This window comes from Heterodontus francisci, chromosome 19, assembly GCF_036365525.1.
Source record: "Heterodontus francisci isolate sHetFra1 chromosome 19, sHetFra1.hap1, whole genome shotgun sequence".
Taxonomy (NCBI): Eukaryota; Metazoa; Chordata; class Chondrichthyes; order Heterodontiformes; family Heterodontidae; genus Heterodontus; species Heterodontus francisci.
This window is the reverse complement of record NC_090389.1, coordinates 85531027-85547885: the sequence shown is the minus strand read 5'-3', so window position 1 is coordinate 85547885 and position 16859 is coordinate 85531027. Positions and strand designations below refer to the sequence as shown.

Sequence of the window (16859 nt, the reverse complement as noted above, 5' to 3'; positions counted from 1 at the left end):
CGCATGTAGTCCTGGCTTGTAGCTTCACCAAGTTGACACCTCATTTTGAGGTATGCCTGGTGCTGCTCCTGGCATGCCCTCCTGCACTCTACATTGAACCAGAGTTGGTCTTCGGTTTGATGGTAATGGTAGAGTGGGGGATATACCAGGACATGAGGTTACAGATTGTGGTTGAGTACAATTCTGCTGCTGCTGATGGCCCACAGCACCTCATGAATCCCCAGTTTTACATTGCTAGATCTGGTTGAAATCTATCCCATTTAGCATGGTGATAGTGTCACGCAACACGATGGAGAGTATCCTCAATGTAAAGACAGGACTTCGTCTCCACATGGACTGTGCTATGGTCACTCCTACCAATACTGTCATGGGAAAATGCATCTGTGGCAGGCAGATTGGTGAGGACGAGTTCAAGTATGTTTTTCCCTCTTGGTTTCTCACCACCTGCCGCATACCTGGTCTAGCAGCTATGTCCGTTACGACTCGGCCAGCTCGGTCAGTAGTAGTACTACCGAGCCACTCTTGGTGATGGACAAGGAAGTCCGCCACCCAGAGTACATTCTGAGCCCCTGCCACCCTCAGTGCTTCCTCGAAGTGGTTTTCAACATGGAGGAGTACTGATTCATCAGCTGAGGGAGGCGGCGGTAGGTGGTAATCAGCAGGAGGTTTCTTTGCCCATGTTTGACATGATGCCATGAGACTTTATTTGGTCTGGAGGTAATGCTGAGGACTCCCAGGGCAACTCCCTCCCGACTGTATACCACTGTGCCGCCACCTCTGCTGGGTCTGTCCTGCTGGTGAGACAGGACATACCTGGGGATGGTGATGGTGGTGTCTGGGACATTGTCTGTAAGTTATGATTTGGTGAGTATGAACATGTCAGGCCTTTGCTTGACTCGTCTGTGGAAAAGCACTCCCAACTTCGGCACAAGCCCCCAGATGTTAGTAAGGAGGACTTTGCAGGGTCGACGGGGCTGGATTTGCCGTTGTCAGTTCTGGTGACTGAGTCGATGCCGAGTGGTCCGTCCGGTTTCATTCCTTATCAACTTTGTCGTGGTTAGATACAACTGAGTGCCTTGCCTGGCCCTTTCAGAGGGCGTTTAAGAGTCAACCACATTGCACCACATTAGCCAAAGCATTTCCCTGGATGGGATTCTTGTTGGACATGTGTCTCCAGTTCAATGTCCTGGAATGTGAGGTATTTCAGATGCACATTGTGGTGGCCATCTTGGCTGCCAGCTTTTAAAAAGTTATCTGTAGAATCCCAGCTCCTTTTTTCTCATTAAAAGTTAAATGTAGGTTTCCAACTGGTGAATTAAAAATCCTCATTTGGTATAGATCGTTTGCAGTGTCACAAAAACATAGTGAAGTGACATAGTGCTGCATGAAAATAAAAACTCACCATTGGAACCAATCAGGAAAATGAAACTAAAAGAGAAAAAAAATTAAATTGCACAATAAGAACATATGAAAAATTATTTAATATCAAAAGTGGAATAATAAAGTCAAATATTAGGAGTGAGAAGAAAAGGAACTTGGCAAACCTGGTCAATTAAGAGGCAGATCTGAGCAGGAAAACAAATGTCACACTCAAAAGCAAATGAAGAAGTCTCTAGATTCAGAATCACACAACAGGAAAAATCAAGGCAATTCCCCTCAGCCGAAGCCCAAGTAGAAGTCCAGAATCTCCCATCCTATCCCCCCTTCCCTTTAACCCCCCACCTTCCCTCTCTCACTTGCCTACCCCATCCCACATCCTTGCCCAGCTGAGACTAAATTATATTGCTTGCCCCTCTCAGCTGAGACACTAATAGGGAGGTAGAATCCTCCCTCCATTCACAGCCAACAAAAATTAAATTCTGTCGATCATCACACCTCTCCTTACCCATCCCATTAAGGAAATTTCAAAAGCAGAACACTTCTGCTGAGGCAGTCTTGCCTTTGCCTCTTTCCCTTCACCATTTGGGCGGCGCAGTGGTTAGTATCGCAGCCTCACAGCTCCAGCGACCCGGGTTCGGTTCTGGGTACTGCCTGTGCGGAGTTTGTAAGTTCTCCCTGTGACCGCGTGGGTTTCCGCCGGGTGCTCCGGTTTCCTCCCACAGCCAAAGACTTGCAGGTGATAGGTAAATTGGCCATTGTAAATTGCCCCTAGTGTAGGTGGTAGGAGAATGGGTGGGGATGTGGTAGGGAATATGGGATTAATGTAGGATTAGTATAAATGGGTGGTTGTTGGTCAGCACAGACTCAGTGGGCCGAAGGGCCTGTTTCAGTGCTGTATCTCTCTATGACTCTATTACTCTTTTCCCTCTACCCAACTCACTCTTTCCCTTGCTTCTCCTACTTCGTCCAACTCTCTCTCACCCTTCCCCACTTCCCCTACCCCTCCCCATTTCCTCTCCCATTTCTTCCTCTCCCATTTCCCCTCTTCCCCTTCCTTCTCCCTGTTGCCCCTTCCTGTTCTCTTTTCTGCTCTCTCCTCTTGTATCTCCCTGGCCTTCCACCTTCCTCTCTCCTTCCCCCTCTCCCTTTCCCCCTCTCCCTTTCTCCCTTTAAACCTCCCCCAACTATTTCTCTCCCCAACCCTTTCCAACTCCCCCTCCACACCAATTCCTCCCCACCTCTCATTACTAGACATTAAATTCAATCACGTTATGATCAATATTTGCAAAATGTTCTCTCACCATCAGATTGTTAAATAATTCTGAATTGTTATTTATCACAAAGTTTTCCCAGCTCCCTTGTTGGCTGACTTTAGAGGAAAGGTTGTCTTTGTATTTTGAAGAGGAAGATTGTTGGGTGGTGGGATGGGTCGACATGGATAAAGCTTTTTAAGGTTTCCAGGATATGAATAATTTGGATCTAGGAAAGTTCTTCTGTGGGTCATGGGGTTTTGAAAACTAGGGGACTCTTGAGGTTGAGGGCATTGAAAGAAAACAGGAAATTTAAGCAACATTTTTCAATAAGAGGGTGATGAAATGTGAAACATCACCAAAAGGAGTGGTGGAATAATCTTTTTGGCAGAAGAGGACCATTCTTCCATCCAGCTTAACCTAAACCTCGCATCAGTTTCCTCACTGTGATTCTGAAGTTAATAGCCCAGTATCCCCTTTCATTGTAGGAAGTCGCCCAGCTTTTGGTGGAGCAGAAAACCATGGCAAGGTTTAAAAAGAGCCATAATGCAAGAGAAAAATTCTGGGGATGCTGGAAATCTGAAATAAAAACAGAAAATTTGTAAATACTCAGGGTATTCATCAACTTGAAATGTTAACTTTGTTTTTCTCTCCACAGGTGCTGCCTGACCTGCTGAATATTTGCAGCATTTTCTGTTCTAACTTCTTAAAAAAAAAGAGCCCAGTGACATCCTATTAGGAAAGGGCTGTTAGCTCCAGAGTCTCAGAGAGGAAACTACTTTGAGCTTTAGAAGGTTAAGCTTCAAATGATCCTCTCCTGCCAAAAGCTACATTACTATCAGGGTTATTAACATTTTGAAATTGCAGAGTTCTGAGATATGAGGGAGCTGAATTGAAACACACAATTGAAAATGAGGCACTTTTAAATCCCAGTCAAGCAGTACCATCTTTGTTTTCTTCTTAGTCCTCAAGGCAGCACCATTTTAAGCAAGTTTTTTTAACCTGGTGTGCTGCCACTAACTTGCTATTATACAGTGACCCCACACAGCGACCAATTAAACCCTCTTCTCCCCCCTGCACCCCACCCCCCCCCCCCACTGTCCTCCCCATCACTCTTTACCTGACCAAAGCTGGGCACAGTACTACAGACACAGTGGCCAAGCACCGCCTTGTAATGATGTAACTGAGAGCAAAAGCTCCCTGGCTAGGAAAATCACTCTTGCAGATCCGGCTTCCATCTCATTGTGGCATTCGTTTTATGATTTGTTCAGCAAACAAAATTATATATAAGAGACCCAAAGCAAATAGTTGCCTCTGCTAAATTCATGATCCTTCTGGCCATCCTTTTCGGAATGCTAATGTATTGACGAGAGCTGACCTAGAAATTCATGTACTGCATCTGTACATATGGAGGCAGGCTGCACAGTTTTATTAATGAGCCTTCATTGCAGGAGCTTCAGTAATGACACCTTGTACTGGGAATCTTGGTTCTTCATTTGTCGAATCAGCAAAATGTATTATTAGCTTGTATCCCCATTAAGGATTGTGCATGGTTAAGGTTTAGGCTACGTTTTTAGTGGAGCTGAAGCAATGTATTCAGCAGCACGTTAGGTCCAGGGAACAAGTACTTTAGCTACTCCGTTCCGCAACACAGGCTTCCCTCCCTTTTGAGTACAGCAAGAGCATGTCAGCCCCAGTTATGTTTTTGTTCCCAGAAGGATTGATAGTTATTGACCCAGCTCTGGTGAATTAATGAACAATCTTTGGCTGCATTTGTTTTCCTTGCATTGCTTTCAGAATCGTCATTACAAATTGTCTGTAAAATTGCTGTTGTTCATGTTGCGCATCTCACCCATCAATTCTCTCCCTCTCCCCTCCTGAAAGCAGTGACTTAATAAGAATCTATCAAAATCCAGAGTTAGAGAAAACCATCCAGAACCATCAATCCTGTTCCATCTACTGCTCATTTGTGACTGTACAACCATGACCCACCTTCCCACCTTCTGGAGAACCTCCTACGTTAGGGAAAGTTAAGTTCCTCCTTCTACCTCTTCTGAATAAATCAAGCAGCAGTGGATTGTGATCAGGGGCAGGATCTGCTTTCTCTCGAGCTGAGAGGTGCTGTAACCCTTTGTGGTAGCCAGCTGCAACCCTAGTGCGATCACTTAATGCTACACTGTCCCCAGAATTAAACCTGGGACTCTCTCTCCAAATCTCTTCAACTTTCTACCTCTCGCTGTCCTCCTTCAAAACTCCTCCTCAAATCTTACCTCTTTGACCATGCCTCCCTGCTCCATTTCCATCACTTCTGCAAAGTTCCTCACAACCTTTTGAGACATGAAAAGTGTCACATAAATGTATGTTTTTGTTAACAAAAGAAAAATACTGCAGATGGCGGGGGATGGGAACCGGAGCCACGGATCAGTGGATGGGGTAGCTGTTGAACAGGCAGATACAGAGTGCAGAGAGTCTGTGAGGAAGGTTAGACAGTTGACAGGGCAAAGTTGCAGCCAGTATGATGGGTTGAAGTGTGTCTATTTTAACGCAAGAAGTGTCAGGAATAAGAGTGATGAACTTAGAGCATGGATCAGTACTTGGAGCTACGATGTTGTGGCCATTACGGAGACGTGGATATCACAGGGGCAGGAATGGATGTTGGATGTTCCGGGGTTTAGATGTTTCAAAAGGAATAGGGAGGGAGGTAAAAGAGGTGGGGGAGTGGCATTGTTAATCAGGGATAGTATCACAGCTGCAGAAAGGGAGGTCGTCGAGGAGGGTTTGTCTACTGAGTCATTATGGGTGGAAGTCAGAAACAGGAAAGGAGCAGTCACTTTGTTGGGAGTTTTCTATAGACCCCCCAATAGCAACAGAGACATGGAGGAACAGATTGGGAGGCAGATTTTGGAAAGGTGCAGAAGTAACAGGGTTGTTGTCATGGGTGACTTCAACTTCCCTAATATTGATTGGAACCTCCTTAGTGCAAATAGTTTGGATGGAGCAGTTTTTGTCAGGTGTGTCCAGGAAGGTTTCCTGACTCAATATGTAAATAGGCCGACTAGAGGGGAGACTATGTTGGACTTGGTGCTTGGCAACGAACCAGGCCACGTGGCAGATCTCTCGGTGGGAGAGCATTTCGGTGATAGTGATCACAACTCCCTGACCTTTACTCTAGTCATGGAGAGGGACAGGAGCAGACGGGATGGGAAAATATTTAATTGGGGGAGGGGGAATTACAATGCTATTAGGCAGGAACTGGGGAGCATAAATTGGGAACAGATGTTGTCAGGGAAATGCACGACAGAAATGTGGAGGTTGTTTAGGGAGCACTTGCTGCGACTGCTGGATAGGTTTGTCCCGATGAGGCAGGGGAGGGATGGTAGGGTGAAGGAACCTTGGATGACAAGAGATGTGGAACAGCTAGTCAAGAGGAAGAAGGAAGCTTACTTAAGGTTGAGGAAGCAAGGATCAGACAGGGCTCTAGAGGGTTACAAGGGTTAGGCGGCACAGTGGCGCAGTGGTTAGCACCGCAGCCTCACAGCTCCAGCGACCCGGGTTCAATTCTGAGTACTGCCTGTGTGGAGTTTGCAAGTTCTCCCTGTGTCTGCGTGGGTTTTCTCCGGGTGCTCCGGTTTCCTCCCACATGCCAAAGACTTGCAGGTTGGTAGGTAAATTGGCCACTATAAATTGCCACTAGTATAGGTAGGTGGTAGGGAAATATAGGGACAGGTGGGGATGTTTGGTAGGAATATGGGATTACTGTAGGATTAGTATAAATGGGTGGTTGATGGTCGGCACAGACTCGGTGGGCCGAAGGGCCTGTTTCAGTGCTGTATCTCTAAACTAAACATAAACTAAGGTAGCCAGGAAGGAACTGAAGAATGGACTTGGAAGAGCGAGAAGGGGACATGAAAAAGTCTTGGCGGGTCGGATTAAGGAAAATCCCAAGGCGTTCTACACTTATGTGAGGAACAAGAGGATGGCCAGAGTGAGGGTAGGGCCGATCAGGGATAGTGGAGGGAACCTGTGCCTGGAGTCGGAGGAGGTAGGGGAGGTCCTAAATGAATACTTTGCTTCAGTATTCACTAGTGAGAGGGACCTAGTCGTTTGTGAGGACAGCGTGGAACAGGCTGATATGCTCGAACAGGTTTGAGGTTAAGAGGGAGGATGTGCTGGAAATTTTGAATGATATGAAGACAGATAAGTCCCTGGGGCCAGACGGGATATACCCAAGGATATTACGGGAAGCAAGGGAAGAGATTGCTGCGCCTTTGGCGATGATCTTTGCGTCTTCACTGTCCACTGGAGTAGTACGGGATGATTGGAGGGTGGCAAATGTTGTTCCCTTGTTCAAGAAAGGGAATAGGGATAACCCTGGGAATTATAGACCAGTCAGTCTTACGTTGGTAGTGGGCAAATTATTGGAGAGGATTCTGAGAGACAGGATTTATGATTATTTGGAAAAGCATGGTTTGATTAGAGACAGTCAGCATGGCTTTGTGAGGGGCAGGTCATGCCTCACAAGCCTTATTGAATTCTTTGAAGATGTGACAAAACACATTGATGAAGGAAGAGCAGTGGATGTGGTGTATATGGATTTTAGCAAGGCGTTTGATAAGGTTCCCCATGGTAGGCTCATTCAGAAAGTAAGGAGGCATGGGATTCAGGGAAAGTTGGCTGTTTGGATACAAAATTGGCTAGCCCATAGAAGTGGTAGTAGATGGAAAGTATTCAGCATGGAGCTCGGTGACCAGTGGTGTTCCACAAGGATCTGTTCTGGGACCTCTGCTCTTTGTGAGTTTTATAAATGACTTGGATGAGGAAATGGAAGGCTGGGTTAGCAAGTTTGCCAATGACACGAAGGTTGCTGGAGTTGTGGATAATGTGGAAGGCTGTTGTAGGTTCCAACGGGACATTGACAGGATGCAGAGCTGGGCTAAGAAGTGGCAGATGGAGTTCAACCTGGAAAAGTGTGAAGTAATTCATTTTGGAATATCGAATTTGAATGCGGAATACAGGCTTAAAGACAGGATTCTTGGTAGTGTGGAGGAACAGAGGGATCTTGGGGTCCATGTCCATAGATCGCTCAAAGTTGCCACACAAGTTGATAGGGTTGTTAAGAAGGCGTATGGTGTGTTGGCTTTCATTAGCAGGGGGATTGAGTTTAAGAGCCGCGAGGTTATGCTGCAGCTCTATAAGGCCCTGGTTCGACCACACTTGGAATATTGTGTTCAGTTCTGGTCGCCTCATTATAGGAAGGATGTGGAAGCTTTAGAGAGGGTGCAGAGGAGATTTACCATGATGCAGCCTGGGTTGGAGGGCATGTCTTACGAAGAAAGATTGAGAGAGCTAGGACTTTTCTCATTGGAGCGAAGAAGGATGAGAGGTGACTTGATAGAGGGGTACAAGATGATGAGAGGCATAGATAGAGTGGATAGTCAGAGACTTTTTCCCAGGTTGGAAAGGGCTATCACCAGGGGACATAATTTTAAGGTGATTGGAGGAAGGTTTAGGGGAGATGTCAGAGGTAGGTTCTTTACACAGAGAGTGGTGGGTGCGTGGAATGCGCTGCCAGCGGTGGTAGTAGAAGCAGATACATTAGGGGCATTTAAGCGACTCTTGGATAGGTACATGGATGATAGTAGAATGAAGGGTAGGTAGTTAGTTTGATCTTAGAGTAGGTTAAAGGTTCGGCACAACATCGTGGGCCGAAGGGCCTGTACTGTGCTGTACTGTTCTATGTTCTATGCTGGAAATCGGAAATAAGAACAGAAAATGTTGGCAGCAGACAGCAGGTCAGGCAGTATCTGTGAAGAATCAAGGATTGTTGAACCTGGGACCTTCATGTTCCATTTGGCTCATTGCTTACTTTCATTGGTGAATTTACCAAATGCAGCAGTTGGTGGAGCTATTTTAATGTGGCTTCACGGGATGCTGGATGTGAATAGTGCCAAGAGTTTGTCTGTACCTCTGTAAAACGCACATTCGAATAACGTAATCTTAGAAGAGCCACAGTTCTATCCAACTGGGGGATGCTAATAAAGACATTATGAGGCTATAATTCGATCTGAAGACCATTCTTCAAGGAGCACAGTTGCCATTCAGTAATACTCTGTGCAGTTATAATAAATGTGGTTATTAATTGTTTATGTAGATTTGTCTTTTTCAGAAGTCAGCATTGTACAGGATGGTAAATGCACAATTGTTCTTCTAATTTAGAAACCTGCACAATTACTAAAACTAGTAACGGTTCAATTGTCTTAAAACTGCAACAAAACATAAAAGCACCTCAATCCAAAGCTGCTGGATCTCATTACTGTATACCAACTCTAACAGCGCTGGAATTAAGTTATAGCTGTGTCTCCATAGTAATTCATTCCTGATCTCTCCAGGGATTCGCTTAGTAGGGGGAAAAATGAAAATTGTCCGTAAAGAACTGTACAATTTATAAGATTCGTAATACCTCACAAGTCTTGACAACTATTCATAATTTACTTGTCAAAAATAAATTCAATTAAAGAATGATTGGAACTCATTTGCTGTGCTCTTCTCTGCAGAGTTACAAAAAGCAATGGAATGTATGTGCCTTCTTTCTGTTGGTCTGACGTATTGTAGGGATGGAAGTTTATTTTTTTCTGAGCAATCGATGGTCTGTCTCACTAAACATTGGGGAAGCTTTAGTCTTTCCATCTCCCCTTTTGATAAACAGGGTAGGTCGACTTGTAAGTCAGTCTTCCTGCTGCATTTAAAAAACGTTTTGTGTCTCATTCCAAAGCCACAAGAGAAATCAGTATTATCAATACACTGCACTAGACTTCACAAAAATTAAATAAATTTCCACAACAATGTGCAATGTTGGACTAACCTTGTTGGACTAACATTGCTTTGAGAGGAGTGACTTCAGTGGAAGGGAAAACTGGGCAGGGGTGTATGACAGCAGCCAATCTAACATTGCCGGCTTTACGCTCCTGCTGAGGTTGAACACTCGACTGTGACCAGTTTTGTTTTCTTTTAAAAACAAGTTAACACTAGATGGAGCACTTCACCATGATCCTCTAATTTTGATGGGGGAGGAGGAAGAGATGGAACGGATAGTTGGGACCAGCTGACTACTGGCATCACATCTCCCTTTCGTGAGGTTATGGACAGCCATTGATTTAAAACAAATGCTCTAGCATCAAGACTGTCCCAGCTGGGGAATACGTACAGCGGGAGGGAAGTTGAAACACGGGAAACAAAATTAATAAATTTGGCAATTGATGAGCATCGTTGCAGCCTTCAGTAAAGGCCAAGTATTTGTGTTTTAAGTGCAAACCTTAAAGTTTGGAAATGTACACTTTCTGATTTGTACTATTTCTCAAATCTTCAGTGTTCCTGAAAGTATTGGCTTACACTGGGTTACTTTTTGCAATGGCACCAAAACCTTGTGTTGCTTCATCCAGTTGGCTATTCTTCATGTGTGTGAGTCATGAGCATGAGTGTTACAGGTTGTTTGATCATCTGGAACGTCACAGCTGAACTTGGTCCTGTCTTCGCCCAAGTTCTGCATGCAAACACTTTCTAGCACAGATCATTGGATCAAGGGTGGGAACTCTGACTGTTTTTTTTATCCACTCCCTAGCCCAAGGGCGCTGTAACCAGCTGTCATGTTTCCACTGCTGCGCTGACTGACAATCATCTAACTTAACACATGCCAGCAATGAAACCTGAGCCCTTTTGATCTGTATCACACTGTGCCACTCTGAGCAATGCGTATACCCAGTAAGCCACCAGAGTTATAAATCACCGCTCTATATTTAAACATTGAAGAAAACTGCAGCCACCCTTTATTTTCACACTAGCAGCGTGATTTATTTACTGAATGTTATGACCCATTCATGTGGTATCAGATGGAAGTTGAGCATTGTTGGGATTTCCACAGGGATCAGTGCTTGGACACTATCTGGTCTGAATCTACATAAATGACCTGGCTGCTGACACCAATTGAAAGCTTGTCATGTTTACAGGTGACACCAAAGTTAGAGCAATTTGAATGGAAAATGGAGTTAATAGTTTGCAGAGGGATTTAGATCATAGATTCATAGAATGACGCAGCATGGACAGAGGCCATTTGGCCCAATGTGCCTTAGCCGGATCTTTGACAGAGCTGTCCAATTAGCCCACTCCCGTGCTCTTTCCCCATCGTCTTGCAAATTTTTTCACCTTCAATTATTAATCTAATTCCGTTTTGAAATTTATTTTTGAATCCTCATTTCGCCTCTGATTGCTTTGCCAATTACCTAAAGTCTGTGTCCTCTAGTTACTGAGTCCTCTGCCAGTGGAAACACTTTTTCCTTATCTATCTTTTATAATTTTGAGCACCTCTATCAAATCTCTACTTAGCTTTCCCTGCTCTAAGAAGAACACAAGAATTGGCACAAGGTTATTTTGAAAACTGCCTGAGAGTGGTAGTAGATTCCTTTCTTTCATTGCCTAGGCAATAGGATGAATATGTGGCCAGAACGATGGAATGCAAGCCTCCAGTGCCATACTTGGCCTTTATAATGTACTTATTCAGTTTTTGTCATCACACTACATAAAGTACCTTCTTTGGAAAGGATATAAAAATAGACAAGAAGAATGATCTGATGTAAAGGACGTGAGCTACAAGAAAAGATTAGAGAACTTCCAGCTCTGCTGAGAAGGTAGTTAATAGGCAGAATTTGTATATGAAATATTAAATAGTCTAGATAAGTTAAATTCATAATATTACTAAAAAGTCAAGCCAGTAGGATCAGAGGATATCAATTCAGTTAGTGAAAATTAAATTTCAAATGGATATATTAGGAGGATTTTATTTTTACTGAAAGGATGATAAATGCGTGTATCTCATTACAGACAAGGTAGTACATCAGCCTTGATTCAGTTGAGAGAAGTCAATACACTTGAGTCCCATACCTAGGTTTGAGTTTATGATCTGGGCTTACCAGCTCACTGCCAGACAGAAGGAATGCTGCATTGTTGGGGGGGCGGTGGGGGCTGTCCTCCAGGTGTGATGCTAAATCTGTCTCCTTGCCCTGTTGCTTTCAAACAACTTAAAGATCCCATTTCTTCAGTTCCGAAGAAGGGTCACTGACCCGAAACGTTAACTCTGCTTCTCTTTCCACAGATGCTGCCAGACCTGCTGAGTGAATCCGGCATTTCTTGTTTTTGTTAAAGATCCCATTGGTGTTTTTCAAAGAAGAACAGCGAGTTCACCCAATATTCTGGCCAATATTCTGTCCTCAACCAGTAGCAAAGACAAATCAACTGTTCATCTTTGCTGGTCATAGGGTTTGCTGGTTCAGAATGTGCTGCACTGTTAAAACACATTGAGATGTTATATGTGATGAGGAGTTACCTAAATGCAAGTATTATCATCAAAAGCAGTTGCATGCTCATCTGAGAGGCTTTGGGTACTAGAGAAACAATCTTGACAAGAAGCTCAATCTTTCCTATCTTTGATTGTTCTGACACCTTTAAATGTAGGTTTCCATAGACGTTCAAGGGAAGTAAAGCTAATGAACTCACCAGCAATTATTTTCCCTGCTCTTTCTCAGCAGTCCTTAATATCACATTATATTTCCCAAGACCAAAAACACTATGAGTATCTACTGGCACCAATTTGCTTTTCTAAAATTGCGTTATTATTTTCCCACTGGCCTCTTTGAACTTTTAGTTTCATTTATATTTTCAAAATCAACTACCAGTTCAGATTTAGAAGTAGGATCGCGTGTTGCTAAGTTACGGCAATAAAATGTAAATACAACTGCAGAAGGGAAAATGAGAAACCCAAAGGGGGGACTGTGTACTTTATGTCTGATATGGATGTAAACATATACGAGAATTGAGCATTCTACTGGCTTATCTGCAAAGTCCGGGTTCAGGGCCGGGGTTCATAGTACAGAGTGCTACCAAGGTTGCAAAGCATAGAAGGGAAGACCAGGCAAGTAAGAGGTTTAGAGGACATCAAGTTTGATGTTAAAAGCTTGTAGAAATTAGGAAGAAGGAGACCTCGGGATGTACAATTGGCATCAGTGCTCCAGGGTTAAGGAGATGGAAATCAACTGGACTTCCTATTGCTGGTCACCATCTATGATGGGTGAATATTGAACTGGACCTCCAATACTCATATAGCTACTGACATTCAGCAACTAACGCCACACAAGACAAATGGCTACTTGAGCAACAGTTTGCGTTTATATAGCACTTTTAACTGAGTAAAACATTCAAAGGAGCGGAATCAGACAAGATTTGCCACTGGGTTACTTGAGATATTGCGTCGGGTGACTAAATGCTTGTTCAAAAAGGTAGGTTTTGAGAGAGGTAGAGAGGCGTCGGGAGGGAATTCAAGAGCTTAGAGCTCAGGCAGCTGAAGGTGAAGCCATAAAAATAGAGGATATGCAGGAGGCCAGAATCCGAGGAATGCAGAGTTGTTAGATGGTTGTAGGGCTGGATGAAGTTCCAGAGATGGGAACAATGTACAAGATGCAGGAGAGCATTCAGTAAATAAGGATCCATAACCCAGGCAGAGTCTGGAGGTGGTGGGGTGGGGAAAATCTGATGTAATAGCTTTTGTTCATTTGGGAAGTTGAGTTCTGTTACTGTACCATTTGTTACAGTTTACGTTACATGACTGCCATTACCTCTGTGACAGTGTACTTACTAGAATAACCAAAATCTGTTTTTCATCACTTATGAGGGTTTTATGTGCACCTCCTTCCTTATTTGCCCCACACTGTCAACAACCATCTTCCAATTTAAAAAATAATTCTTTCACAGAAGCAATTAAAGTTATGACAGCATGATGTCTACAGCATGTAATATCTATATCATGATCAGCCTTGACATTTATCTGTGCAAAGATCACATTGTGAAGACAATGCCCCAAAAACCAGCATTCGTGGTTTCTAAATAAACAATGCATTTCTGCAGTTTAAATAGCATTACCTAAGTAATCACAAGTAATGTTAAAGCCAATATCTTGTGCCTGATTTTCCTATTTTTTAAAAGTGTACGCCAGGTTTTGGAACCCTTAGAGGTTTTTTTCCTTGGGTGATGAAGTGCTTATCCCAGTTTAGAAGATGGCCACTTCATCATTTGACAAAGGTAGCTTCTCAGAAGCTTGAGAGTTCTGTACTATTCACTAAGGATCAGGTTATGATTTATCGATGGCCCGATAATCAGTTTAAAAAAAAAAGGGAAACAGCAGTAGTGTTGATTATCCCAATGTTAAAAAAACCTCGACTGCCCTGTTATTTTAGCTGCAAGTTGAAACTCCTTTGTCTAGGGCACAAGGGCTTTGAATTAACCCTCAGAACCTCCTGTCCGCCAGCTACACAATGAAGAGTGTTGTGTTTGAACAGAAGCTTTGCTGGTGTTCTCCTGAAGTGTTTGCCTGAAAAAACTAATTTCATATCCTGTGTCTGAAATGTATTTTATTTGAAATGAAATGCCCACCATGTAGCAGCTTCCCGCTCACAAGATGCACCTTTTTTTTTGCTGTTTCCAACGTTGTTCAATTATATACCCCAGTTTCTCGATCTCCTCTCTCTGCTCCATCGAAACCAATGAGCAGTGATAGAGAGGGTACTTGCAGTCGCAACTGAGTAATTAAATAAGTTGTTTCAGTGACTGACTTTAGCCCCGTTTAGAAGGTGGGGGTGGGGGGGGGTTACTCAGTGGAGTAAACTACACAATGATCACAAAGACTACAGAGGAGAGGGGCCATTTGGTTCATCTATCTCATCTTAACATTTAAATCTAAGTCTATCGTCCTTCCCAGCACTATTCATGGCGCTTTGAACGATTCAGTGTTTTTTTTGCCTCTGCTACCCAGCCCACAATATTCCGACTACTGATCACTCTTTATGTGAAGAACTGTTTCCTGTCGTCAGACCTGAATGTGCCTTTACCCTTTTGTACCCATGTCCTCATGCCTTGTAGTTGTGATTTAATTCGAATTAATGCTCAGGCTTAACCTTTATTTTTCTACTTGAAATTATAGAATGATATAGCACAGAAGGAGGCCATTTGGCTCATTGTACCTGCCCTTTCACAGTCTCAACTGCTAGCACCCCCTCAGTCACTACTCATTGCTTTCAGTGGAGCAAAGAGAGAGAAGGCTGACACCCATAATTGAATAACCCTGAGAACAACAGAACTGTATCTTAGATAAGGCCCTTATCGTCGTTCAATGCCTAAGAGCCCAACTTTTTATAACCTTTCTTCACAGTTAGTTGGATACAAGATTGTACCTTCCACGGATTTTCTTAGTTTAAAAAGTTAAGATATGCGCCTCTTGTAGCTAAATAGTTAATCCTGTTATTTGTTTTCCGATCTAATTTTATTTCGATGGCCCAAAGCTTCCTGCTGCCATGCTGTATGATGCACAGGTTGGGTTTTTCTTTGACTAGATTTATATCTTAGTGAGCCTCATTATGTTAATATTTTCATAGCCGATGTCTGAGGAAAACATGTGTCACTAAAATATTGATTGGCATTGTATTTCCAATAAACTTGATGCAGTACTGCCTGTTGGTACAATAAACCAAACAATAACTAGTGCATTAACTTTCTTGCAGAATGCGGACTACTACAGGCTTGCATCAGCACAATTCAATGAATCGGCAACAATAGCAGACTCCCATGTCAAGTAAGTACCAAAATATGGACTGTTTGCACAGCCCAGAAATATTGCCCTGAGTCAGAGGCAGAGAATCTTGGATTGCTGATTTTGTAATTTGTGACCTGCTGGTGGACAGGTTATTTAATTGGCACGGAGTACTCCACACAGCTGCTGTTAGATGCTGGGATTACTTGGCATGACTTGAACCTTTTTCTAATTAATCCTCTGGGTGTGGATGTCGCCCATCCCTAGTTGCTCTTGAGAAGGTTGGTGGTGGGCCTTCTTCACAAACCACTGCAAGTTTATGCAACTGAGTGGTCTGCTCAGTCACTTCAGAGGGCAGTTAAGACTGACCCGATGGTGTGGGACTGGAGTCACGTATAGGCACAGATTGGGTAAGGGCAGCAGGATTTATTCCCTAAAGTACATAGATGAGCCAGTTGGGTTTTTATATCAATTTGAGAGATTCGAGGCCACTTTTACTGATACCAGATTTTTTTTATTTTTAAAACAGAATTAAAATTCTCAAACTGCCATAGCAGGATTTAATCTCACATTCTCTGTTATTAGTCCAAACCTCTAGATTACTGGTCCAGAAACATAACCACTACGCTACCACAGTCTGGGTGGTTTGCTGAAAAAGATTTGATTTTGACCACTTCCAATTGTTTAGTGGAGAAAAACAGCCACGCAACTTGATGTGGAGCCATGCGGACTGAAAGCATCCCAAGCTCGATCTTTAGTCAATGCCTAAAGTAGCAGTTCTCAGCTGGGGCATCAGTAGAGGTTGTACAAGTGGTCGAAGCACGTTTGGGCTATATAGAGGAAAATAAATTGGCTGGTGTGTTCACACCTGATTGTTGTTCATTAACCCCTTCTAGAAAGACAGCATGTCACAGGAAGGGGATTGGTGTTGGGGTGCATTGCCCCACATGGTCCACTAGCACTCACTGCTTGAGGTCATGTACAAAGGGCAGCAAAGTTTCAGAGGGTAGATGACAGGAGGGACCCTGGTCTTGATAAGGATAAGGAGAAATTTGGTAGTTGAACTGAAAATATTCAGGAGACTGATGTGGAGCATAAACACAGGCACAGACCTGTTGGGCCGAATGGGCTGTTTCTGTGCTGTAAATACTTTGTAATTCTAGTTTGAAGTGACACAATAATTACGTTATTGAGCCTCCTCTAACAGATGGATATTAATATAATGGTATTCACAAACCTTTTTTTTTAAACAGTATTGGGTTACTTTAATTTTAAATAGACTATGCTGTCTTTATAGCATCTTTGTAGTTTTCTTTTTTCTGTGCATGCCTGTGTTCAATAAAACTTTACTTGTGTTGTGGTTCATAAATGGAGCATGTGCGAAGCAGATCCGAGTTTAAAACATTTACATTTGTCAAGTCCTGATAAAAAGAAAAGCCAGCTTTTTATATAACTTTTGGAGACCCTATTGTTGTGGAAAGAACTTTTCAATAATTGCTGTGGGTGGTCAATAATAGGTGAGATAGGCTACTTCTGTTCCAACATTTGAAAGTCTGCCTCTTCAACTACACCTTCCGTAGCTCATCTCCCAGCTAAACAGC

General features: G+C 43.3%; 1 protein-coding gene across 1 annotated transcript in view; it reads left to right on the top strand.

The window, feature by feature from the left end:
• The window catches only part of chchd6a (coiled-coil-helix-coiled-coil-helix domain containing 6a), a 388249-nt gene that overhangs the window by 215021 nt on the left and 156369 nt on the right, over positions 1 to 16859 (top strand). Inside the window, exon 6 of the mRNA XM_068052356.1 lies at positions 15230 to 15300. Coding sequence (XP_067908457.1) covers positions 15230 to 15300 — 71 coding nt within the window. The remainder of the gene's footprint in view (positions 1 to 15229; positions 15301 to 16859) is intronic.